General features: G+C 45.6%; 1 protein-coding gene across 3 annotated transcripts in view; it reads left to right on the forward strand.

The window, feature by feature from the left end:
- Nucleotides 1-26448, forward strand: part of slf1 (SMC5-SMC6 complex localization factor 1) — a 57608-nt gene that overhangs the window by 24346 nt on the left and 6814 nt on the right. For all 3 annotated transcript variants that reach the window (XM_079517170.1, XM_079517172.1, XM_079517171.1), the window contains 3 exons: nt 1392-1486; nt 10277-10369; nt 13911-14093. In XM_079517170.1, coding sequence (XP_079373296.1) covers nt 1392-1486; nt 10277-10369; nt 13911-14093 — 371 coding nt within the window. The remainder of the gene's footprint in view (nt 1-1391; nt 1487-10276; nt 10370-13910; nt 14094-26448) is intronic.

Here is a 26448-nt window from a genome sequence, read left to right on the forward strand (position 1 = left end):
AGGTCTAAATGGGTTGGTTAATAAGGTCTACATGAAAATGTAATTGTGGGCTAAGTGGTAAAAGTTGGGGTCTCTGTGTGCAGTAGTGCAACGAGACTCGTCCATATCACTTTTTTCTAGTTTTCACAGTTTTCTAGGGTAGTCGTCGCTTGAGTGCATGCTCACTTGCCCCGGGCCGCGAATTGATAGCTGGAACCGACGTGACAGAATGCTGGCCTCCGATAGATAGCAGACCATGTGGGAGAGAGAGAGAGAGAGGGAGGGGAGTATAGGGGGCACACGCCAGCCAAGTACTGTCAACTCTTCTAGTGCCAGCCTATATGGACAGGGGACACTTGGGTTAAGTGGTTTGAGATGAGAAGTGGCACCCTCCATCCTATCCTAGACGCACTTTTCACACCGTCTCTCTCTCTTGCGCTCTCACTCACACACTCGTGCGTGCACACACACACACACACACACACACACCCCTCGTCTCACATCTCTTCTCAGCCTTGTCCCGGCTAATAACAAGCAACGTGACAGGACGCGTGTTTCTTCCTCTCTCACTGCTGGGAGCGGCTTCTCCTTTCCTGGCTTCTGAACAAGCCAATTACCAGCGAACAAGCCTTCTATCCCTGTAGTACGGATGGTGCTGCTCCCCTTCACTGTCTCGCTCTCTCTCTCACACACACACACACACACACACACACACACACACACACACACGCACTCAGTCTTGATGCAGGCAGATCTCCCATACCCACACTCAACAGGACTGGTGACAGCCCCACAGCTATTAGCACGCCCATGCTTTGAAGAGGCTTCACTTTTTTTTTTGTATCTTTCTCTCTCTCCCTGTACTATTTATTCCTCCTAATGTGCTCGCTCACAGCGAATTCTACGTCTACAGCGTCTGAGGCTGTTAAGTGGGAGGAGGAAAAGTGCTTTGGAGGGGGAATTGGCAGATTGGGGGATGTCTTAGGGGTGTGTGTGTGTGGCTGTGTGTGTGTGGTAAACGCCACAGGAGTTTGATGGATGTTGTCAAATTGCATATAGGATGATAACCATGCCGTGAGACGATGTCTGTTTGGCGCCGTGCCTTGACTGACCACACGGATCAGAAGTTATCAGTCGCAACGACTGATGCCAGTTCATTTTGGAAACGCGTTGCGCACCGGAAATGGACGTTATACACGTTGCATGGCGACGTGCGACTGTTTTCGGTTGATGGGGGTCCTCAGACAAACAAAAAGGGGGGGGGGGGGGTGGGTTGTCCTTGACATGAAATGTTAAAGAACCACTGAACTATAATAATAGTCCTGGTCCTGTGTGTGTGTGTGTGTGTGTGTCTCTCTCTCTCTCTCTCTATCTCTCTCTCTGTCTCTCTCTCTCTCTCTCTCTCTCTCCAGAACAAGCAGTCCTGATGACACCAGCCCCGGGAAGGAGAACTGCCCCGATAAGCAGCAGAACCTTCCCAGAGGGGTGAACAAAGTCAACAGAGCAGGTATGGCATGCCTTTATGCATTACTATACTTCTGAGGACATTTTCAGATACTGTTTAACCCATTTAGGCTTGACGTCGAAATAAAAAAAACGTTCGCTCTGAAAGAATATCTTTTCAAAGACTTGTGCCGCATTTTTACGATTTTTCAAAAATAGCAGACCTGCAAGCTCGTAGCGCGCCACTCGGTGGCGCGCTATGAGCTTGTAGGTCTGCTATTTTTTAAATAGCTAAAGTATAACATAATGCTTAGTTAAAACACCAAAAGGGGTTCCCGTCCAGAATGGGTTAAAAAAATAACATAATAAAGTTAGCACTTTTGGTGGGTATATACTAATATATTAAGAATAAAGTCTGCACACTGGGTCATGCTACAGATCTTAAACTTTTATTTTGGTTCCTTTTTACACCATTGGACGTGACGTTTCGAGCCTTACATACCATTCTGGCAAAGAGCCGGTATTATTTTAGTGAGTGCGTGCTTTATTGTTCTTTACTATACCGTTCTCTTCTATATACTATGTAATATGTATACTTTAACCCCCTTGAACATAACCTGAATCTCGTCCTTGTAAGCTTAACTCTAAAAGCCATAATAAACCCTAAGCTATTCTCTTGTGAGGCCCTGGAAAATTGTTAACCTCACAATGTTCCATTTTTTCAAATTCTACGATTTACTTGTGGTGCATGGGGTACATTTCGCCCTCACAAGTATTATTGCGAACGCAGTGAGCACTAACTATGAGACCTAGCAGAACATGTCTGTCTGTGTGTGTGTGTGTGTGTGTCACGCTGTAACACCACCCGCCCGCCACCAGAGGGCGCAGCTGTATCACACACAAAAACACACACACACACACACACACAACTTAACTTAAAAAAAAACTTAAAACTTAAAAAAAAAAACATTAAAAAGAAAAAACTCAAAGAAAACTTAAGAAAACTTAAAAAACAAACACACAAAACCTAAAATTACGTAATTTATTCTAATTGTTATTGCAATTTACGAGCTGCGTTCGCTTCCCGCGTTAGCGCGTCTTACTTGTAGTACAGTACCACAGGTGTACTACACACGTCCGCTCGCAGGCTCGCCATGCCTGTGCCTTGCACATTTGCAAGGAGCGCTGACTTTTAATGGACTGATGCACAGCACTAGGTCATCAAGTAAAGAGAGGGGACATGATCGCCCTGTCATCACTTTCACTTTAATGAAGAGCACATAATGTATGGAGCACAGTGATTGATTTATGCCCGTGCTTTTGTTCCTTGGCAGCATAATATCTTCTCGTCTCTGTCGGGTGGAAACCTCATAATGTCCAAAACCGCTACGTTTCAGGTAGTGCTGCACAATTAAAGATGGAGATCTAGATTCAGAGACACCTCCGATCTCATTTCTAAATTTGAGCAAGAATCATGCAGCACTCGTTGGCTGTCCGATTCATTTTAGTTACTCTTAATGTTTTTGCTACAAGAGAGGCAAGTCAAGCACTGTGATGTTGTCTGTTTAAAGCCACAGTAGTTGGTTCCAGGTGCCACATTTCGAATCTAGTAATGTTCAGCAACTATAGACCAAATATTTTCATGGAAAATTCTCGTGAGGAAAATCTAGATTCGTATTTGAGCAAGAATCGTGCAGCACTATTTTCAGGATTCAAATTCTAAAGTAGAAGAGGGACCCACATTAAAAAAGCCAGTTAGACAAAAATGGGGCGTACGTGAATTAGACCCCAAGTCTAATTCAATAAACGCAACGCACACTGTAGATGAGTAAATAAGTCGGATGGAAGCATAAACAATGCGTATCTCCATGCGTATGTGTGTATTGGTATATACAGTATATATTGTCTGTCGGTGGGGTGAAAAACTCATATGTCCAAAACTGTTTATTCAAAAGCAGCAAAAGGAGGTTGCTTTGTGCCGCGCTTCAAGCTCGCATATGTGCCATCTTTGATTTGTGCCGCATTTTTACGATTTTTCAAAAATAACAGACCTGCAAGCACGTAGCGCGCCACTCGGTGGCGCGCTACGTGCTTGTAGATCTGCTATTTTTGAATAGCTAAAGTATAACATAATGCTTAGTTTTGTGACGCCGTTGTATTCGAATAATTTACGGGGGAAAAAATAAACACAAAGTTAGAATGTGGATATGAGAGGTTTCTGCCCGACACACGGTGACGAGATGCAGAAGGTGTGCGCAAGCAGTGGTGCCAGGTGTCAGATCCCCAGTTTAGGAATATTAAATGCAGCAATTAGGGTACAGTGCACGGCGAGCGAGCGAGCGAGGGAGCGAGAGCCCTGGCGTGCCGCAACTCGACTCCGCGGCGAACGTGTGCCCCCGCAAATTAAGGAGGCATGACACTCTGTGTGAACTCGCCGAGGTGTCAGCACTCGTATCGCCTCCCTCCACCTGATCAGTAAGGCCCTGTAACCACAGGAGCGAAGGGGGGGTGGGGGGGGGAGATGGGGAAGAAGATGAGGTGGGAGAGGAGACTCAAGGATGTTGGCATGTGTTGTTTTTCCCCCACTACGTGAGTCCTATACCGATGCGGTCGGCATTAATTTTTGATGAACCATCGACACGGCATCCTCCCCTCCCTCGCCCTCTCATCCCTCCTTTGTCTCTATCTTACACACACACACACACACACACACACACACACACACACTGTGTGTGTGAAGAGTATCTCTTCCTCGTACTTTTGTTTCCTAGTACCTGATGTATGTGAGATTTCTTATTTGCTGCTTGCTGTTTCCTTCGTTCTTTGCTCTGTGGAGCATCAGTCTGAATTCACAGGGTTCCTGCATGGTTTCTTTGTCAGAAGGAGAGGAGAGGAAAGGGGCTGGGGGGGATTTGGGAGAAAAAAAACAACTTTTCCATCCTTCTTTCTTTTTTGTTGTTAAATCCCATTTTTGCCTGTTGGAGGTTCAGCAGAGTTCATCATGTGAGATTTCAATCAGCCGTGTCAAAATGGACGGAAATGAAATTTAACTTTGGTACAATTATTTTTCCACTGTTAAGATTCTTGTTGTTTTACTATACTAGAGCGGTGCCCTGGCCTACTTGGAAATGCATGCCCCACCACAGTTATGTCTGTGTCCCTTTTATACCCATATATGGAGTTCTTTATCAGGCGTGCCCAAATATGTAGTCTATGCAGATGTCAGAACAGAACAGCTCCATATGGAGATAAGGTCTCCTATAAGGACGCCTTTTGTGGCGGTTCTGGGGCCCAACCGTGGGTCTGACCGACTCGACACGGGGCACTGCTCTCCCTGTGGGGGGGGGGGGGGCATAACCATAAACAAACCTGGTATGCCCATATATAGGCTTGTCACGATGACTCAGACATAACCATAATGTGGTTGGGCGATATACCAACATTTTCATATCGCCCATCATCGTCTGGCCCAAAAGCACCGATGGGCGATATATTCGTGCAATGTGATTACAGCTTACAGCGGGTCACGAGTCGAAAAAAGGCAGATCATTAAGCTCTCAACGCGCCACGTTGGCGACGCGTTGAGGACCCGCCCCTCTCTGCAGCGCCGGTCGCAACGTGTTGAGAGCTTGTAGATCTGTCTGTTTCTGCACTCTGCAGCACTGGTGTCAGGGTTCGTTCACGTTGTCAATAACAAAATAACCTAGATTAGTGAATCTAGGTTCAGTGTGTTGAATCAGCAGCAACAAGCTAAGCTAACACCACCACTAGCCTGTTAGCTTAGATTGTTTCTAACGATTTCCCTTGACTTCACGGGTCGCGCAATGGGTTGGGATGAGACACGAGACAGCAGTGTGCATTCTGGTGTGACTGTATATATTTAGCCTCTCTCTGTCCCAGCCTTACTCAGTCTGACTTGCTGCTGGGACATTGGAGCATACCATTGTAACGGGAGGAGGGGGTTTCCACCCGGCCGCTGTTACAACTTTGCTGGACCAAATTAATTCGCAAATGCTCACACTTACATTATTTCGCTGTACAGGTTAATTGGGCTACATATTATTTTGCAAAAGAAAACGAAAAAACATAGCTGATAAATCGCCTAATAAACATATTCGGCGATGGACTCATCCAATCCACGATTGCCGATTTTATATTCGTATCGTCACCCAACCATAAACAAACCTGTTGGGTAAAGTTAAGGTCGTCTTTACCCCGCTGGTGAGACGTGGAGAGGACGAGAATGAAGAGTTGGGCTGTTTCCTGTTTCCAGCCGTGTTAGGAAGCAGCAGAAATCTTCTCGGGATTACCTTTTTAATAATCTACTATTCTATAGCCCAAAATGTGTGTGCGTGCATGTCTGTTAGGGCATAAGGTGCAAACCCCTGTACCGCAGCATCAAAAGGAATCTGTCATTCTGACAGATGGTTTATGTTCTTAACCCATTTTTACCTGAGATCAGATTCTAAAAATGTCTTCTACATCCTGACAGTATTCTGAAAAAGCTATGTTTCTATGTCAGTCGTTCTTCGATTTTTCAAAAATAGCAGACCTACAAGCTACGAGCTTGTAGATCTGCTATTTTTCAATGGCTAAAGTATAACATAATGCTAACACCAAAAGGGGTTCCCGCCCAAAATCGGTTAAGTCGGCTATATGCACAGTCGGTCTGTGTTGTGAGTCCCTGTGTGATACTAATCCAGATTTGAGGAATCATAATGCTACCGCTGTTAATAAAGCCAGCGGAGCCACAAGCTCCGTTCAGATCCATTTCTAAAGGCATTCACAACATAATATACCCAACTCTTGGCACACTGTAGCTTTCTGACACATTCCTAACAAATGGCATTGTTGGAAGAAAAAAAAGCTCCCAGCAGCTTTTTGGTTTGTGGGGCTGAACTGGGACTTGTAGCAGCAGGGCAGACAGAGGAATATATATAAAAGAGCAACACCATACATTTAACTTTTCTATTAAAGTAGCGAAACATGGGGGATTGTTAGAGGATTTAATAGAAAAGGACAGGCGGATTTATCCGTTCCGTGGCTTGTAAATGCTGAGCATGCAATTACCCCTATAATAGAGGCGTTGTGTCCAAATTGGTGCCATTAAAGTGATTTAACAGTGTGGCGGATTGGTCCTGGCATTTGCAGGGATGTGTGTGTGTACACATGGGGTGTATTGGAATGGGTGTTTAATCAGGGCTTTTTAAAACCCAGTAATGGCGGAGCGGGCCATGTTAGAATGCTGACCTGACACCCGCTACAGAGACTCATTAGACACACACAATCTGGACGTGCTGTACACTCTTCTGGTTTTGGGACGCAGAGCTGTTGTGTTTTGTTAGATCGTAAAAGTCCAAGTAAATTGTTCCAATTGATTAAATTGCAAGAACATTATATTATTGTCTTATTGTATTTGAGGTCCCGTCCTTTTCTCCTTCTCCCCTCCCTCCATTGACCTACCTGTGTGAATTTGATTGAATACTTTATTAGTGAGATATGTAAACGGCAGCACGTGTTTTAGCCCAATTTTGAAAGAAACCAGTGTTGGTGGCAGGGCATTCCACATTTAATTGATGGCGTGGCGTCATCATGGCGTTCCTCATGGCGTCGGGGCATTGTTTTTGGTAATCTTCTCCTGAAGAAGCTAAGTTTGAACCTAAAAGCTCCCTCCCAGTCTCCCAGTCCCTGCTTAGACTTTAGAAACTCCATTCCAGTCCTTGCGTGGACTTTTTAGTTTAATTCTATTTCCACTCTTTCACCTTCTCCATCACCTGTCCACCCGTATTTGGGGAATGCTGATGTAATTATTAGCCCCCACCGTTTGAGGGGTGCTAGCCCCTCCTATGCCCAGCTAACATATAATGATGTACGACAAGAGCCATTAAACTGATCCACCACACAGTGTTGGTCAGCATGGCCGATATCCAGTTTTTGGCCAGCCTGGCATATCTATCCACTTTGTTTTCATTTAAAGGAGCATTCAGTGATTTGGGTGATTTGGAAAACCACCCAGTCCGCCCCGGTAACAAAATGTGCACATGCACGCTCTACAGTGGGGGGAAGTGCAACAGGCCAACAGCATGTGCACCAAGGCCCGCCCCCACTCGATCATGATTGAAGGAAGGCCCCTCTCATCCTGATTGGATGAAGGCTTTGCCACCCGCCACCAAAACTGAAACTAGGGTTTTTTGACCCCAGGGGCTCACTGGGGACAGGGAGGAACTCCTTATATGGTCAGCACACTCTATAGTAGGGAGGATTATCTAGAAAAAAAGAAGTGATATTTGAATTAAGTCAAATCACTGAATATACCTTTAATTTATTTTGCTGAAAAAGAGGAACTAACCTACCAGGTGCTCAACGGAGATAGCAAAACGTGATAATGATAAAAAGGTGCTCACACGGATCAAAAACGGGATCAAGACATGGATAAAAAGAGGATCATCAGGGCAAGAATGCCCTGATGAAGACCTTGTTGGTCGAAACATGTTTTTTAACTTTGAGTGCCCGGATCCTCTTTTTATCTATTCTACGTATATCATTTATTTTGCTGTTGGTAGTCGTGGCTACGTGATCTATGGCAATGCCGTTAAGCGTAGTATTTATTATTGCCGTAGATCAACGGCAATGGCGTTAAGTGTGTTAATACCCGTTGTATCAGAGAGAACGTAATACCCGTTTTTATTAATGTGGATTTTGTGTTCTTTTTAGATTACTGTTTCATGCAGTTTTAATTCAAAAGATATGGTACTCGTACCTAACACCATGCCAAAAATCTAAAACTCAATATGTAAAATATTTGCACTTGCTAAGTTAGATTTTTGTCATGGTGTTAGATATGGGCATACAGTTTTCAAAAACCATCGCAAACGAGTTGGGCTTGCCCCCTAGTGGCCTGTTTGCATAGCTTTTTTGTTAATTATCATCATATACAGTGGAGTCCCATTCCTTTTTGCCGGGCTGACATGTGTAGGTACCTATCAATGTCAGTCAGCCCAAAAAATACCTCTGGTAGCCACACCTCTGTTGGGTGGGGTTTAGCCTTAAGGGGTGTGTTTTTTTCACCCACTGTGTAATATAATAAATGGACAGTAGGTGGCAGTAGGACAGAGGCCACAGCAACTATACATTCCAGCTAAGTAATTTGCACTGCAGTTTTAGGGATTGTCATTGCTGCTGTCAAGGAGTGAAACAATATACCCATGCGTTTAGGAAATGATGGTCCCTTAATTTTAATGCATGAAGTAGGGCAGGGTTCCCCAATTCATTTTCCTCAAGGGCCATATTTTGACTAGGGTACCAGGCTGGGGGCCGAGTCCGCACGCACAAGGTCGAGGTCTTGCCCTGAAAATTCATTTTCAGGGCAAGACCCCATTTGAAAAGGATGCCCAGTTTGACATGCATAGGCTACTGACCCCCATTTAATGCCATTTATATCTGGGACCCCCTAAAAACAAAACAAAAAAAACATTTTTTTAAAATATTCTTCCAGGGGCCACAAGGGGGCTCATTTGCGGCCCGCGGGCCGCCTATTGGGGAACCCTGAAGTAGGGTATGGTTCTAGGGCTTCTTCTGGTTCTACAGAGTAGTTGCAGACAATAGCGCCCATTTCCGCTTTCCCTTCCGGTCACGTTTCGGGACCGGACGTTCCAAGATGGTGGATTTGAATTGGCAGAAAAGGTGGCTTCAAAACGGGCCTTTAGAAACCGATGGATCACGTCCATATTTTAACAGTGCCACCCCCTTCTGTCAGGAGGCGTGGGTGGCATTTAATGCATCTCCCGCATCCTCAAAGACAACCTTGCCAAAGAAAGGGGCTCTTGAACATGAATAGGATCCACCATTTTTCAATCTTTACCCTTTCTTGTGCTTTGAAATGCAGAGACTCCTTTCAGAGAGAGTACCCCCTCCACCCCGCCCTTCCCCCTCTCTGCCCCCACACCTCTCCTTGTGGCCCCCGGTCTGTCTGTGCTGTGTGTGTTGGAGTGCGAGCCCCCCTGTACCGGCTTTGGCGTCCCGGGGAGAGCTAGTAAAGCGTTTATTGAGGAGGGGGGCTTTGCAGTCCTGTATTATACTGGCAAAGCACAGATCCACTCATGCTTGGCCTTTAACTTCCCTCTGAAGTTCAGCCATACATGAAAAGAGGGGGCTGTGGTTCCTCTAATGTATTCCTGATTTTATAATATTGTATCACAAAGAGCCAGCTAGAGAGGCATGAAGTGGGGGAAGAAAAACGGATCGACGGAAATGTAAATAGAATCCTTTTTTCTTTTGGAGTTATTTTTTCCCTTTTTTTCCTCCTGCTTAATGGCTGGGCGTTGGTTGTTTGCTGATTAGGCGCCACGTGGCGACACTAGGCGATGCCCAGCGGTGCTTTTGAACCCAGGCTCTGCCTGCCTGCCTTCCTTCCAGTGAAGACTACTGTTAGAGCCCGGCTTTGTGCCTGGGCTCTCTAGCATTTCACTATCAATATCTGGACAGGAAGGATCTTTGTTTTGGTTTTTTTAATACACCCGCTTGCCAATCATTTACTCACTCAATGTTTTGCCCTCATTAACTTTTGTGTCAGGTTTTTCTTATGGGCGGGTGATCTCTCTCTCTCTCTCTCTCTCTCTCTCTCTCTCTCTCTCTGAAAAGAGAGTTGAGGAAGACAACTTATCTTTACATTTTTTCTTCATCACATTATCATATAGTAATTTTTGTGTTTTTTTTGTTTTTGTTTTTATCTTTATTTTTTGCAGTACGAGGCACACCCTAATTAGTTCTTTATTCTCTTTTCCTCTTCTCTCCTCTTTGTGTGTGTGTGTGTGTGTGTGTGTGTGTGTGTGTGTGTCCGTCCGTCCTGGCGAAGGAGAGCACATCACCCACAGACTGTGCAAGACGAACAAAGTGGAGAGTTTGCTGCAGATCCTGTCACTTCCTGACACGGACGTCAACGTAAAAGGTAAGACTTTCGGTGTCACTCGCACCCTTTATGGTGTGTCTCACCCCCTATAACCTGTCTGTCTCTCTCTCTCTCTGTCTCTCTCTCTCTCTCTCTCTCCGCTGTCTCCCTTCACTCCTGCTGCATCCATCCGCTCCACCGTTCGTCAAGCAACAATTTAACTTTACGGGGTAAAAAAAAAAGACATCGCCAGACATTGAAGTGTGTGCCTTTTTGGTTGGGTTTAACCTTTAGCTAAAATGTAAAAGGGTGTCTCTTGTCTTGAAGGTGCAGGGGTGTGTGTGTGTGTGTGTGTGTGTGTGTGTGTGTGGCATTAGATTTATAGATCCACAGTCACTTTGCCGAGCGAGCGAAACGGAACACCCTCTTGATATTTCAGCGCGGCTTCTCTTTTCCCATTTCGGGTCAAATATAATGACTTGAATGTCTGCCATTTATGCATATGCGGTGCCATTTCAATAAAGGTTTTCCATATTTTGTGTGTTAATCGCCGTTTAATGGCAGCCCTAAATGGAACGGGGGACGTGGGAGGGGAGCCGTGCGGTGCTAGACGCGGTGGCTGGCTGGAGTGCAAATCAGACGGACCTTTATGGACAGAGAATGTGAAATATCACCGTCTAAACACCGTTCTGCCACTTAAAAATGAGGCCTGCCCTTCTTCTTCTGTATTTTTTTGGGTGAAAAGATTGTGATAAAGTTGTTTGTACATTTTGTACCGCTTTCTGACGTGGCCGTTTATTCCCCCTTCCACAATTATCTTCCACACAAATCAAAGCTGTAGAAATGAAAGGTTGAGCTAAATGTACGTGATGTTGGTGACCAATAGTCACTTTGCTAATGCTGACGTCCTGCACAAGATGTTTTATAATGTTTTATAATGCTGACATCCTGCACAAGATGTTTTATAATGCTGACATCCTGCACAAGATGTTTTATAATGCTGACATCCTGCACAATATGTTTTATAATGCTGACATCCTGCACAAGATGTTTTATAATGCTGACATCCTGCACAAGATGTTTCATAATGCTGACATCCTGCACAAGATGTTTTATAATGCTGACATCCTGCACAAGATGTTTTATAATGCTGACATCCTGCACAAGATGTTTTATAATGCTGACATCCTGCACAAGATGTTTTATAATGCTGACATCCTGCACAAGATGTTTTATAATGCTGACATCCTGCACAAGATGTTTTATAATGCTGACATCCTGCACAAGATGTTTCATAATGCTGACATCCTGCACAAGATGTTTTATAATGCTGACATCCTGCACAAGATGTTTTATAATGCTGACGTCCTGCACAAGATGTTTTATAATGCTGACATCCTGCACAAGATGTTTCATAATGCTGACATCCTGCACAAGATGTTTTATAATGCTGACATCCTGCACAAGATGTTTTATAATGCTGACATCCTGCACAAGATGTTTTATAATGCTGACATCCTGCACAAGATGTTTTATAATGCTGACATCCTGCACAAGATGTTTTATAATGCTGACATCCTGCACAAGATGTTTCATAATGCTGACATCCTGCACAAGATGTTTTATAATGCTGACATCCTGCACAAGATGTTTTATAATGCTGACGTCCTGCACAAGATGTTTTATAATGCTGACATCCTGCACAAGATGTTTCATAATGCTGACATCCTGCACAAGATGTTTTATAATGCTGACATCCTGCACAAGATGTTTTATAATGCTGACATCCTGCACAAGATGTTTTATAATGCTGACATCCTGCACAAGATGTTTTATAATGCTGACATCCTGCACAAGATGTTTTATAATGCTGACATCCTGCACAAGATGTTTTATAATGCTGACATCCTGCACAAGATGTTTTATAATGCTGACATACTGCACAAGATGTTTTATAATGCTGACATCCTGCACAAGATGTTTTATAATGCTGACATCCTGCACAAGATGTTTTATAATGCTGACGTCCTGCACAAGATGTTTTATAATGCTGACATCCTGCACAAGATGTTTTATAATGCTGACGTCCTGCACAAGATGTTTTATAATGCTGACATCCTGCACAAGATGTTTTATAATGCTGACGTCCTGCACAAGATGTTTTATAATGCTGACATCCTGCACAAGATGTTTTATAATGCTGACGTCCTGCACAAGATGTTTTATAATGCTGACATCCTGCACAAGATGTTTTATAATGCAACACATGGAGAGTCTCATAACAGCCACGTACTGTACTAGTGCTGCACATTAATACTTTCAGCACCATTGCCGTTGATTCATGCCAATTGAAGCCTAATTTTGATACTAACGCTTAACACCATTGCCGTTGATTAATGGCAATTGTGCTTTTATAGTGCATTCGATCGGTCAAGCCATAATGCTACTTACGTTAGCCGGTTAGCTAGCTATGTTGTTAGCACAGCACTGGATCGTCCATTTTAGATCGTCGCCATAATAATCCATTCTATCCGTTCCTTTCAATCGCCTGTATCTCCTATTCCTTGTCCCAGATGGCATTTTGGTCAAAACAGCGTTTCTTTGACGGCACAGAGCCGGCGATGTGGAGCTCTCCAGTGCCCCGGTTTGGATTCACATTGTAAACAAGGCCTGTCTCGGCTCCGTTGAGTGTCCTAGGATAAGCTACTTCCGGTAGACTGGACCTGTGGCTTTTCAAAATAAGAGCTCGACTGGAAAAAATGCTGGCGTGAATTGGATCCTAATTATTCTAAATTTGAGCAAGAATCGTGCAGCACTAGTTGGCTGTCCGATTCATTTTAGTTAGTCTTATGTTGAGAGAGACCTTAAGAGAGGTTTAACTCAAGCACTTTGTCTGTTTAAAGCCACCGTAGTTGGCTCCAGCTGCCACATTTTGAATATAACATTTGAGCAAGAATCGTGCAGCACTACAGCTCGTTCTTAAAAAATTGAGCATTATGTAAAAGTATTTACATAATGCTATTCGATTTTTCTGCTAAAAAACGACATTGGACGACCTTTATTCAAAGTCCCAGATCGCCTAGGATGACATTGAACGAGTTATATAGTTTATAATGCGTCCAGCATCGCTAGTATTATATTTACTGGTTCTTGGTATCTTGATTCCGCGTTGTGACGTCATTGAATGTTTTCCCTCCGTCCTCACTATGTTTAGCGATGGTCTTTAGCAGCGTTTTTCTTGGAATTTAAGCTCAGATTGAGGTGATCATACAGAACCATCGATGTTTTAAGGGGCTCAATAAAATAAATCCCCGCCACCTCCCCGTACTATATTAACGCTACTGATGAAAGCGAAAGTATCTCTCGGCTTCCCCCGGAAATGATTGATTGTCACTTCCGGTTCACCAAATCAGTTGGTGGCTCTTCAAAATCAGGTCTAAAGGTCCCCACACACCGATCGGATTTTTTGCTGCGCTTCTCCATCGGTTTTCCGAAAAACGCGTCCAGTGTGCAACCACCTTTATGGTTGAAGAGCTCTGTGGTGGCATTTTGCAACTAAACTTGACTTGACTTGACTTTTTTTTTTTTTTTGGTTTTCCAGATTATTATGGCTGGACGCCGCTGCACGAGGCGTGTAACCACGGCAGCACTGCGTGCGTGGAGGCCCTGCTCCGCCACTGGCCCCCCCCTCGCCTGGACACCCAGGTGAACGGAGTCAGCCCCCTGCACGACGCCTTGCTCAACGGACACATGGACATCGCCAGGATGCTCCTGGAGCACGCAGGTGGGCACGCATGCACGCACGCACACACACACACACACACACACACACACACACACACACACACACACACACACACACACACACACACACACACACACGCAAGTTGAAAGCCATACATGTTAGCCCAGCTACCCTGGTTACCATACCCGCATGTATGGCAATTCCATCGAATAATCAGTAATCAAATCAGTCTTTTTATGTAGGCCTATAGCACATTTAAAACAATCAAAAATGTGCTGTAGTGTACACAATGAAACGTGATGCAGCCTATACAAACATATCCTTGGGGGTGGGTGTATTATTTTCTTTTTTATTAACCAATAAGTCTCAATGGTATCTCAAAACAGCCTATAAAAAATAAATTGTATCGGCCTAAACGGAAGGAATGTGCTCCAATATTGTTCTGCTGGTGAAATAGAGTATACATTTTTGTTTCTTCTCATTTTTGGTGGAAAAACTACACTACGGGGCCATTTTAAATAAAAAAAGGTATTTCCGATGTATCGGAAAAGCTGTCGATACTCCCTAAAGTTCTGGTATTCGGTGTCGGCGAGTGTGCCGGTCTGCCAAGTTTGAATGCTTCAGTTCATGGTGCACGACTGTTTAATTAAATACTCATACCACACCATTTACATTATCATTTTACTAACTTGTAGCTGCACTTGAACTATTTTTTTTTAAAAGCATTTTTTGTATTCATTCCTATTCATTCTCCCCTTCCTCGCCACACGCAGGAACAGTTTTGGTGGGCTTTAACATATCATTATTTTGTAAATATTCAAAGTTTCCCCATATATGCACAAGATCGGTATTGGCCGATCGTGAGAAACAATCGCTGATCGGTCCCAAAAAAAACCTTATCGGAGCACCTCTAGTGTGCGTGTTTGCGTGCGCGTGTGTGTGTGTTTGTGTGCATGCATGCATGTGTGTGTGTGGATGTGGATGTGGATGGTGGTTGCAGACAGACGTCGTTGAACAAGTCTCCCACAGTTCTTCTGCCTCTTCAGTTTGACTAATTATAGTTAATTTGATTCGACGTTCCTATTAACACTCGTACATATTCTGTCCTCAAAAAATAAATTAGAACTGGGATTGTTTTGGGGCCCACAGAGGAAAGGAGACGGCGGTCGTTTTCTTTTTTTCTTTTCTTGCTCGTAGATGAGAGAGAGAAGCAAATTAAAAGAGGTCAGGAGAAGAAGACGTTTGTAAAATTAGAAGCGAGATAGAGGTGTGTCCGCGTGTGCGTGCGTGCGTGCGTGTGTGCGTATGTGCGTGCACACGCAGACTACTGTCTAGTCTACTGTCTAGTCCAGGGTTCTGTGACGGAGACAGAGAATGGGAGTGCTCTCTAAGGCAGCGTTTACACGGTGGTAGCCTGGCCCAGCCTGTATGATTTCTGTTATAGAGGGGCGGGTGCTGGTCGAAAACAGGCGTGGATCCTATTGGTTCACTGATCTGAGCACCCGGCCCTCGCCTCTCCTCCCCTCCCCACCCCCGGTAGAAAACGGCGCAGAGCATTGACGTCACCAAATTTGGAGCGACGCGCCTCTGCACTGTTATTGGTCAGCGAAATGCAAAGAAGTGGGCTTCCTATGCCAGATTTCCCAATGCGTTTCCCCAGGCTTTCAGTTTTGAGCCGAGTGAGAACGGAAATAAAAGCCTGCGTGCCGAGGCTAAAACGGTGGCAATCGGAAACAGAGAAGTTGCGTTCTCACTCCTTGTTCTGCGTTTACACAGAGACGCCGACGTGATTGAAAATGCTGTAGTAGTGTGCATGCCAGGTGGCTTGGTAGGTGGGGAAACGCACCGCGTTCCCAGCTTGTGGATCTGCTATAGTGATGCTTTCGTGCGACGCTGTAGTATGAGCAAGTTGGGTTTTAATTAACGGAAAAAACCCCCCCACAAAGTTAGAATATGGTAGCTTGGAGGTTTCTACAAGCGATTTAACTAATGCACCCTGTACAACAGACGTTTCATCCGTCCAGTGTGGTCGTCGTACTACTTCTCTATGCAGCCAGTGTCGTGTCCAACAGTCAGAGAGAGAGAGAGAGAGAGAGACTGGCTCGCTGGCTTCATTCAGCTGCCAGTACCAGGGTCCTTGTTGAGGGACAGAGGAGCTGGCACAACACCACACACTTTCTCACCCCTTTCCTAAGTCTCCCCCGCTCAGAGCTGTGTGTGCACTTTCTATTGCTCCACTTGTTGTTTTATTTTATTGTAAATGAACGGCCCTATACTTGATCATACTGCAGCCTCACGGCGTAAAGTGACTAATTTAGAATTGTGGATCTGCTACTTACAACTGGCTTTGTTAGTTTACGTGTCTGTCTGTCTGTCTGTCTGTCTGTGCTCAAAAAATGAGCATGGTTGCTACGGTCACCCAGTTCACACGGGTGTGATTTCATTACGTCAGACATTACGTCAGACCACAGCTGATCAGGCTATATAAGACCTTACACCACTCAGTTCACACGGGTGTGATTTTTTTATGCTTTAAGACGTAATGAGGTTTCCACCCGACAGACAAAAGTAGAACCTTGTAAATTGGTCCTCACAAGAGAAATGGTGTGCGTGTTGTTTGTGGTTGAATATATATTATTTGAGTTGTGCTTTACAATTAGGAATTCAACTTTCACGTAGGATTAGGCATTTAGCGGTTCGGTTTAAGGTGGTTGGAGTCATACAACCGGACTTGTCCTTGGTTGCACGTTGAGCACCGAAAACGGACAATGCACACTCCACAGCATCGCGTCGTGAGCTTGTAGATTGGCAATTTGTGTTGGTGCACGACGGTACCGGCACACAACGTAGCACAGCTCAGGGTTGAGTAACGGAGCTGAATGGTGGACAGAATGAAGGCTCTGCCCAGCCCGTGGCCTCCGGCCTGGCAGGGAGCTGGCATAGGGACAGCATGCCATGGCTGCCTGGGGGCAAGGCTGACTCTACTCTACTCTCTCCTTATACCGCCCGAGGCTGCCCACATCATGAGAGTGGGTGTGTGTGTGTGTGTGCGCGCGTCCGCCTTGGATTTATGCAAACTATCTATAAAGCCCAAGCGATAGAATACATTCAAGGTGGTGTTTATTTTCGGTGTCGTTCCTAGTGTGTCTGTACGTGCATGGCATGCATGCACAGAACTTTGCACAAATTGTCTGATTCCAAAATGTGTGTGTGTGTGTGTGTGTTTGTGTGTAGGGGGGTGTTTAAGTGTTTAATTTTGCAGGGTGTTCAGGGCAGCCTGTAACCCTGATTGGAATGGAAAATGACCCAGAGCCTTAAGCTGTGCAGTTCATGCCCTGGCGCACACACACACGCACGCACGCACGCGCACACTCGCACGCACTCGCACGCACACGCACTCATAGGCACACGTGCACACGCAGAGAAAGAGAGGAGGCGTGTCGGTAGGCATGGAGAACAAAAGCAAAAGGACCTTTAAGCTGTCACCACTCGCCCCTCTGGGCCTAATCTCTGGTGGCCTTCTCTCAATACAGCCCACCATGTTGTTGGTAAGCACCACCAGTCCAACACACACACACACACACACAGTCTTGTTTAAGCACAAACGAGCATTCCAGTGCTGAAACTCTGAGACATTTTGTCACCCTCTGAATACAGAGATGCAGACATTTGACGCGAGTCCATTTAAAGATAACAAACTATAAACACAGCTGGTAGAGAGCATACCATAATCTACTAAAACCTGAGGCCCATTCTAAAAAAAAAAATGTCTTCTAAATCCTTGATGGTTTTCAGATTTATTTTTTATCATGACATGATGTCAAGGACCCCCAGAATATATTTGGCCATTGTCACGAACACAACATTTTTGGTCTTTTCTCTTTACTGTTATTTTTTTTTTGTCTGGCACCAGCAAAGTACTGGATGTGCAACATAGCTCTTTGATACAGTAGCGTTGTGCTCCCAACTGTATGTGGTCTTATGATACAGTAGCGTTGTGCTCCCAACTGTATGTGGTCTTATGATACAGTAGCGTTGTGCTCCCAACTGTATGTGGTCTTATGATACAGTAGCGTTGTGCTCCCAACTGTATGTGGTCTTACACAGGATTGTTGTCATCTTAAGGAGTTAACTTGCCAGTTAACAGATTCATAATAATAAGTAAGCCTTGCCTAGCCAGTCTCAGGGAGGACACTCTAGGCCACTGAGCTGTTATAGTTAACGGATTCATTGTGTTTAAATGTTGTGGGGGGTTTTTTGGGGTGGGGTTGGGGGGGGGGGGGGGGTACTTCGTACTTGACTATTTATATATATAAAAATGGAATCGTCACCTATTCGCTCTCTCTCTCTCGAATCTGATTCGACTAGATAAATCCTGAGCTGAGGAACAGCCCTACGTTACCCAATTTAACTTACACTTTGACTCCTGAACTCGAGTTACACGAGTTAATTGACTGTAGCATAGCTTCCCTCCCGTTCACGAGTTACACAAGTTGTGTTTTCATTGTAATCTGCGTTTTTAATACGTTTTAAGTCCTACAGGGATTCCACCGGACAGAGTGGGATAGGTGATGCGTTTTGAAGACGTCATCGCAAAAACATCCTGGCGTGCAAAGGGTTATGGGAAATTGAGTCCCAATGAACTCCCAATGCATTACAATGGCGGCGGTGGTGCAGTGCGGGCGCTCTCCTTCCTTCGCTCTGTTGTTGTGATCGCCACTTTGGAATATGTTTGAACACACAATTGTTTATTCACGGCAATAAAACAGTTAGTGTCAGATCACAACAAGTTGTCTCGGGACACTTTACATACATGTACAGTTGGGTGCCACCGATATTGTCCCTTATCATTTGACCCATTTAGGCCTGACCTCAAAATTTAAAAAAAAATCCTTCTAAATCCTCCAGTTGTCTGAAATAAATATTTTCACGATTTTTCAAAAATAGCAGACCTACAAGTTCATAGCGCGCCACTCGGTGGCGCGCTATGAGCTTGTAGATCTGCTATTTTTCAATAGCTAAATTATAACATAATGTTTAAAACACCAAAAGGGGTTCCCGCCCAAAATGGGTTAACTGTCCTTTTGCGCAGATCACGCAAACCTCAGCAAAAAGAAAAGGACAATATCGATGGCCTCCAACTGTAGAGCAAAGGACCGACAGAGCGAGCAATTTCGCGACGGTTACTGTAACTGAAGTACTTTTTGTGGTAACTAGTAACGTGACTAGTTGCTCATTCCCATACAGTAATGCTGTTGATGCGGGGCTGAGTTCGCTCTCCCTCCACCTTTCTCTCGCTCTCTCTCATTTTGTCGGCTACGTAAATACCTGGCGGTTTTACTGGTCTGCGTTTGACCTTGTATTCCTCCACATTCTTTACTTCCCTCATAAAATACCTCACAAAGTACGAGGTTTGGCAGGAGCTAGTCCTTAATATTGTGCCTATTGAAAAAAATTAAAAAGGTGCCCTCAATCCATCTTTCAATATCCATCTTTCCTCGCACCGCTCACAAATGCACTTCATTGCCATTCAGTTTTCACGGCGGCTGACATTGTTCCCAGGGGTAGGTGTTGCATGCTCTTGACTTCTCTTCGGTTGTGGAAAAATGTTCCTTTCTGGAGGTTTTCTATAGACTTTTTTTTGTTGAGACGCTACTAAAAGGGGAAGGAAGGATGTGACACTGGATCTCTCGGGGTGTTGAATGTTTGGAGTTCAGGGCTGGAGCGAGGAGAGAGTGATCCTTGCAGACAGACACCGGAGTCCCCCGACCCGAGCCACACTCACTCACAATCAAACACATGAACTAGTGGTTTTTTTGTCTTGTTTTTAGGGCTTCTTTTCAATCTCAAAGACAGCATACATTATAATTTTTTGAGTCAATACAATTTTATTTGTATGGTACAGTTGTGTTCATCCATCCAGTCGGGTCGCAGGAGGCGGCCGTGGCTCAGGGGTAGAGTGGCCGGTAGAGTAGCCGGATGAGAACCGCAAGGTTCCCAGTTCGATACCGGGCTCCCCCAGAGTTGGTGTCCAAGTGTCCTTGAGCAAGATGCTGAGCCCATTCTAAAGCGCTTTGAGTAAGCACTCACTCACTGTGCATAGAAAAGCGCTATGAAAATGCAATCCATTATTATTATTATTATTAGACTTCCCACAACGTGGGGGGGTCCCTAGCTAGTTCCAAGGCCCTATTATAGTACCTAGACTACCTACTTATTACTACCTACTGGTAGTAACTTTGTCATGTTATACGGACGCTCCGCGACCTGTTTTAACTCCCGGAATTTCCCCCACTATCCCCAGTAGAAAATCCCAGGAATAAAAACGGGGGCGTCCGACTATATTCTATGCACGGACATTAATTGCGATTAGACGATTATGTGATAATTGGGAAGCGCCTAATTGAGGCCTGTGCTGTCTTGGGTGCCGCATGCCGGACAGGCCGTGACAAACCATAGATCAGCACCGGCAGCAACCACAACAGGGCAACTCGGTTCACTGCTATGTGGTTGTTGTTGTTGTTGTTGTTGTTGATGATTCTTTGGACCGAGAACAACAGCACACCGCACAAAACAACATTGCTCAAATATTTAGTTGTTATATTTGTGTCCTCGGGGAGGGAGGTCTGGTTCTGTTTTATATTTCCTTGTTTGGAGGAACAACCACATGCCAACGGCCGTGGCCTCGGCAGAACTCCTGTCTGCTGTGTGCTCCCAACAGCGGGAGAGGAGAGGAGAGGAGAGGAGGGGAGGGGAGGGGAGGGGAGGGGAGAGGAGAGGAGAGGAGAGGAGAGGGGAGGCCTATGGATTAAAAGTTCCCAGTCGCCACAGTCATTTGGATTCCATAGAAGCTGAAAATAGTTTGATCTACAAGCAAACTGGCGATAAGAAGCATCTTCCATAATGCGTGAAAGCTTAAATGCTTTAGCTGTTGAAAAATAGCAGATCTACAAGCTCATAGCGCGGCAGCGAGTGCCGCGCTATGAACTTGTAGGTCTGCTATACGTTTTTAACTCAAATCTTTGCGTCTGGAACGTTTTTAACTCAAATCTTTGCGTCTGGAGGGTCCCTGGAACAACATATTTTCAGATGTGGGTCGGCGGCCAATTACAGATAATTCTGGGGGTCCTTGAGATGAAATAGTTTGAGAACCACTGACATGGAAACATGGGTTTTTCAGCAAACTGCCAGGATTTAGAAGACATTTGTAGAATCGTCCTCAGGTCGAAATGGGTTATTCGATGTGGTGTGAGGTGAGGAGAGGAGAGGAGAGACCTAAACATTGGTTTCACAGCGTTTAGACCCGGCTCCACTCAGCCCTACTAGGGCTGAGGCTGGGGCTACTTGCCCTAGCCTCAGTGACCTTACAGGCTGAGGCTGGGGCTACTTGCCCTAGCCTCAGTGACCTTACAGGCTGAGGCTGGGGCTACTTGCCCTAGCCTCAGCGACCTTACAGGCTGAGGCTGGGGCTACTTGCCCTAGCCTCAGTGACCTTACAGGCTGAGGCTGGGGCTACTTGCCCTAGCCTCAGTGACCTTACAGGCTGAGGCTGGGGCTACTTGCCCTAGCCTCAGTGACCTTACAGGCTGAGGCTGGGGCTACTTGCCCTAGCCTCAGCGACCTTACAGGCTGAGGCTGGGGCTACTTGCCCTAGCCTCAGCGACCTTACAGGCTGAGGCTGGGGCTACTTGCCCTAGCCTCAGTGACCTTACAGGCTGAGGCTGGGGCTACTTGCCCTAGCCTCAGCGACCTTACAGGCTGAGGCTGGGGCTACTTGCCCTAGCCTCAGCGACCTTACAGGCGTATGCAAAGGCTATTAGATACCATTTTTTGTAGACCTTGCACTAGTGTATACGTTTCATTATATAGATATTCCACTGTTAGGTTCTTAGCTTATGTATGATTCATGATGACTATTTTTCATGTATTACCACGTTTTGTTCTTGCTAACTGTAAACTGGATTAAGAGCGTCTGCCAATCCAACTATAATAATTGTTTCTTAATTTTTTGTGTGCGCGATTATGTCATTTTTTCGGTCAATTACTCCTTTAGGTGGTTATAATCGGTAACGCCTTTAGTCTATTTGTAAATGTTCGTACTGTAGTTGCAGCCCTAGTCCGCTCTTCTCGGCTCTCCCTTGATTTTCTTTTTTCTTTTTTCTTCTTCTCTCCAGTCGCTAGCTAGGTAGCTGCTCCTTGTGCATGTGTGATGTCATGCTGCCCCTGGCTGCAGTTCCCTCTCTCCCTCTCCTTTATTCTGGCCAGAGAGAGAGAGAGAGAGAGAGAGAGAGGGTACAGGGGGGGGAGAGGGAGGTGGGGTACAGTGAGGGAGATGTGGGGTACAGGGGGGGGAGAGAGAGGGAGGGAGAGGTGGGGTACAGGGGGGGGGGAGAGAGAGGGAGGGAGAGGTGGGGTACAGGGGGGGGGGGAGAGAGAGGGAGGGAGAGGTGGGGTACGGGGGGGGAGAGGGAGAGGTGGGGTACAGGGGGGAGAGAGAGGGAGAGGTGGGGTACAGGGGGGGGGGAGAGGGAGAGGTGGGGTACAGGGGGGGGGGAGGGGGAGAGGGAGAGGTGGGGTACAGGGGGGGGGAGAGAGGGAGAGGTGGGGTACAGGGGGGGAGGGGGAGAGGGAGAGGTGGGGTACGGGGGGGGGGGGGAGAGAGAGTGAGAGGTGGGGTACAGGGAGAGAGAGAGAGGGAGGGAGGGAGGGTGAAAGAGTGTTTACCATGCCATAGTGCTGCTCCCTCCCAGCTTGTCTGTCTGCCTCGGACCAGAAACAACAGCTAGAGCAGGAGAGATGGAGACATCCCCCTCTTTCTTTCGCTCTCCATCTCTCCTTCTCGCTCTTTCTGTGCTGCTCCCCTCCTCCACTCTGCATTTTATTATTTCTGGTCTTCGCCTGCCCTCTAAAGGCCAGAGGGCTGGGTGCTCTGGCTGGGCGCGCGCGTGTGTGACTGTGTGTGTGTGTGTGTGTGTGTGTGTGTGTCTGTGTGTGTGTCTGTCTGTCATAAAGCATCTGGCCTGTGTATGAAGCAAGGAACATCTCCAGGCATATAAATATCTAGCCCTGTTCTGTCCCCTCAGAGCAGAGACGTCTTTAAGGACACACACACACACACACACACACACACACACACACACACACACACACACACACACACACACACACACACACACACACACACACAGTGGATGGTGTAATTACCCTGTGCACTCATGTAATCCCCCAGGTGTTGCATTTATCTGACATACAGCACAGATACCTGGCCTGGATACAATCACCTCATCTTCCTCCACACGCCAATATACCTACCCCACACACACACACACACACACACACACACACACACTGACTGGACAGCCAGGGTTTACACTGCCGTCTGTCTCTCTGTTCGACAGTGTGTGTGTTAAAAGATGACCTCATCGCTGTTGGGTGGAAACCTCATATGTCCAAAACTGTTACTTTTCAGGATTCAAATGTAAAAGTATCAGATCCACAAGCTGGAAGCACGTGGATCTTGCGGATCTGCTACATTTGATGCTTTTGTGTGACCCTGCAGTAATAGTATCGAGTTAATTTACGAACAAAACACAAAGTTAAATTTGGTCTAAAGTTTCTGCCCGATGGGAACGATGTAGTCGTTGTCAGGCGGGAAACCTTGCATGTCCAAAACCATTAATTTTCAGGACACTTGGATGACGAAGAAGGGCATTAATTCATGAAAAAAAAAACACTGAGATTACATTTGGAGATGCAAGGTTTGTGCCTGACGGCAGTGTTTTTTTCTAAAATGTTTCATAGACTGTTGGATATAAGTAACTGGATTAAACGTAATTATTGAGCTGTTCAGTGCGTCATTATTTAGCTGTCCTCACCATGCAAGACATGGTGAGGCAAAGAGAGAAGACAAAGCATATAGTGAAGTTTAGGGGAGGAGAGAGTGGGTTTGTGAAAATGGGGTGAGTCAGACTGGCAATCAGGTCTATGAAAAGAAGCCAAGCCCCAAGTCTCGGACATGGCAACAACGGCGAAATCCATGAAGAGCTCTCGTTTTTAACAGGAGATTTAAGACGTTTCTAACTCATGTCATCATGTCAACGTCGCAACACAAATAATACAAACTATGAAAAACTATGGCATCACATTATCAAATGAAATAGTGTTGTATAAAGTACTGAACTTTATTCCTACAAAATCACGACCGTACGTTCACAGTGAATGAGTTTCTGCCGACCGGAAGCGTTCCGGCGGCCCAAACTGAACTGAACAATGTCTGAATTGTGTACAGCAGTGCCGCCAGCCAGTCATTTAATACGGCGAGACCTTCAGTTTGAAAGCCGTTTTCACTCGGAAACCGAGACCCAGGAAGTTGTGACAAATGCACATAATGTTTTTGTATTTATCTGCTGGACCTATGCATGTTATTATGTACGTGTGATGTAAGTACATGTGAAGTGACTTTACAGTTAATTCTAACATTTCTGGTTCACATGAGAGGTAACAGGTCTGATACAGGGGGTAATTGAATGATTGATGCTGTCACCCAACTTTATTTATAGAGGAAGTGACACAGGGAAGGGGAATCAAATGGACAAACGAACCTAGGTGCCAGGGTGCACATTTGATAAAGAGGAGCTCCGAGGCGCCAGATAGGGCTACCGGTTAAACCACTATCCAAGGTTTAACGCGTAGTATCTGCAGCCAAGGCAAAGGACAATCGAGCCATCGGGAACAGGAACGCGCTGTTGCTGCCGTTGGATATTGATCGCTTGGAATCACAGTGTGCGTGGAGGCGAACAGCGTCAGAGACGTCACGTCAATACTGGTGAGATCATTCCAAACGTTTGGTCCTTGTTGGATTATAGTACCCCGAACTCGCCGTTCAGCGTGGAGCGGTCTTTTCATTCTGTGTGGATTACGAGGAACTTTAAAAGGCTCTATAGTGCGCGTGCACGGCGAGAAGAGGAACGACGCGGGTGCTATTCATAATACTGTGGGCGAGCGGTAGCGTGCCGCTAGCACCGTATGAACTTTGTTTATTGTTTATGTTTGGCTGGGACTGGGACTCATTTGGGTTGGGAGGGGGGTTGAGTTGTGATTATTGATTGTTGATTCTGGTTGTTTCCCAATGTAAACTGTGTGTACGTATTGCCATTCTGTTTGCTCAACTACATCCTTTGGTGGCTTCTATATAAAATACCACAGAGTTAACCCGACGATCCCGCTGTTTTTTCCTTTAGCAATAATTATCCTTTCAATGTAAAAGGCCGATTGTTACAAAGTGAATTATCGCTATGTAATGGGTGCCGCGATTGTTTATTTAAGACTACCAAAAAATACATTTTGTAAGTGGGGACCATATTGTTTAGAGGAATGAGGCACAAATCAAGCTTGTTTTGAGCCAAAAAGATGAATCCGAGATATTACGATTCTTAAAAACTGCGTTCCCATAAACGGCAGAAGCCAGTGGAATTTTCATTTCCCTTTTTCTTTTTTCTTTTTTTCTTCTTCATCGCACAGCAACCGGAGTGTTTCGAGCACGTACAGAACACAGCTGTGAACCGTAATCAATTTATATTAAAATAGGCGTCAAAATGCGAAGAGGATGTTTGGACAAGGAGGCGTCAAAAGGCGATATTGGCAGTAAATGAGTTGAGTGCTGCGCCAAGTACAGTCCAAGGCTGGTCCATGTGCGTGGAAGGAAGGCGCAGAGCAAAAGCCTGGCGCGGTGGCGCGCACACAAACGCACCGCAATCAAAGACTTGCTGCCCGACCTGTTTATTGATAGTAAACAGATCTTTGCTTTCGGGCAGAAACCTCTGATTGGCGTCCATATTTTAACTTTTTCTGTTTCTTTGTAAATTAACTCCCCACTTGATAATAGTACAGCGTCACTCAAAAGTAGCACATCTCTCAATCTGCTACTTTTGCCGTTTTTTTTTTTTTACTTTAATCCTGAAAAGTGACAGTTTTAGACATCCACCCAACGGAGACGATATGTAAAATACATACATTGTCGCACCATTATTGAAAGGATAATAAGCCAGCGGCTTATTTCTATTGCAGCCCTTTCGTGTGTGTGTGTGTGTGTGCAACATTATGTTGCGTAGTGTGTAATTGCACTTAGTGCATCAGCCTCTCATTCTCTCAGTCTCTCTCGCTCTCTCTCTGGTCTGTCTGCTCCAATCTGTGCTCTCTCTCGTCGTGTCCTTGACTTTGCCGCCCCCCTGCCTGACCCCTGCGTTGTAAATCTCCCCCGCTTATGTAAAAGTTTATGTAGATTAACGCCGGAAATTTATGCAGATGGAGAGTTTTTGCCACTCAAGCTTGAAGAGCTAAAAAGGTAGACAGCCAGTGACCTTCTCCTTCTCCACTGCTATACCTGCCACGTGAT

This window comes from Electrona antarctica, assembly GCF_951216825.1.
Source record: "Electrona antarctica genome assembly, chromosome: 12".
In the NCBI taxonomy this organism is placed as follows: domain Eukaryota; kingdom Metazoa; phylum Chordata; class Actinopteri; order Myctophiformes; family Myctophidae; genus Electrona; species Electrona antarctica.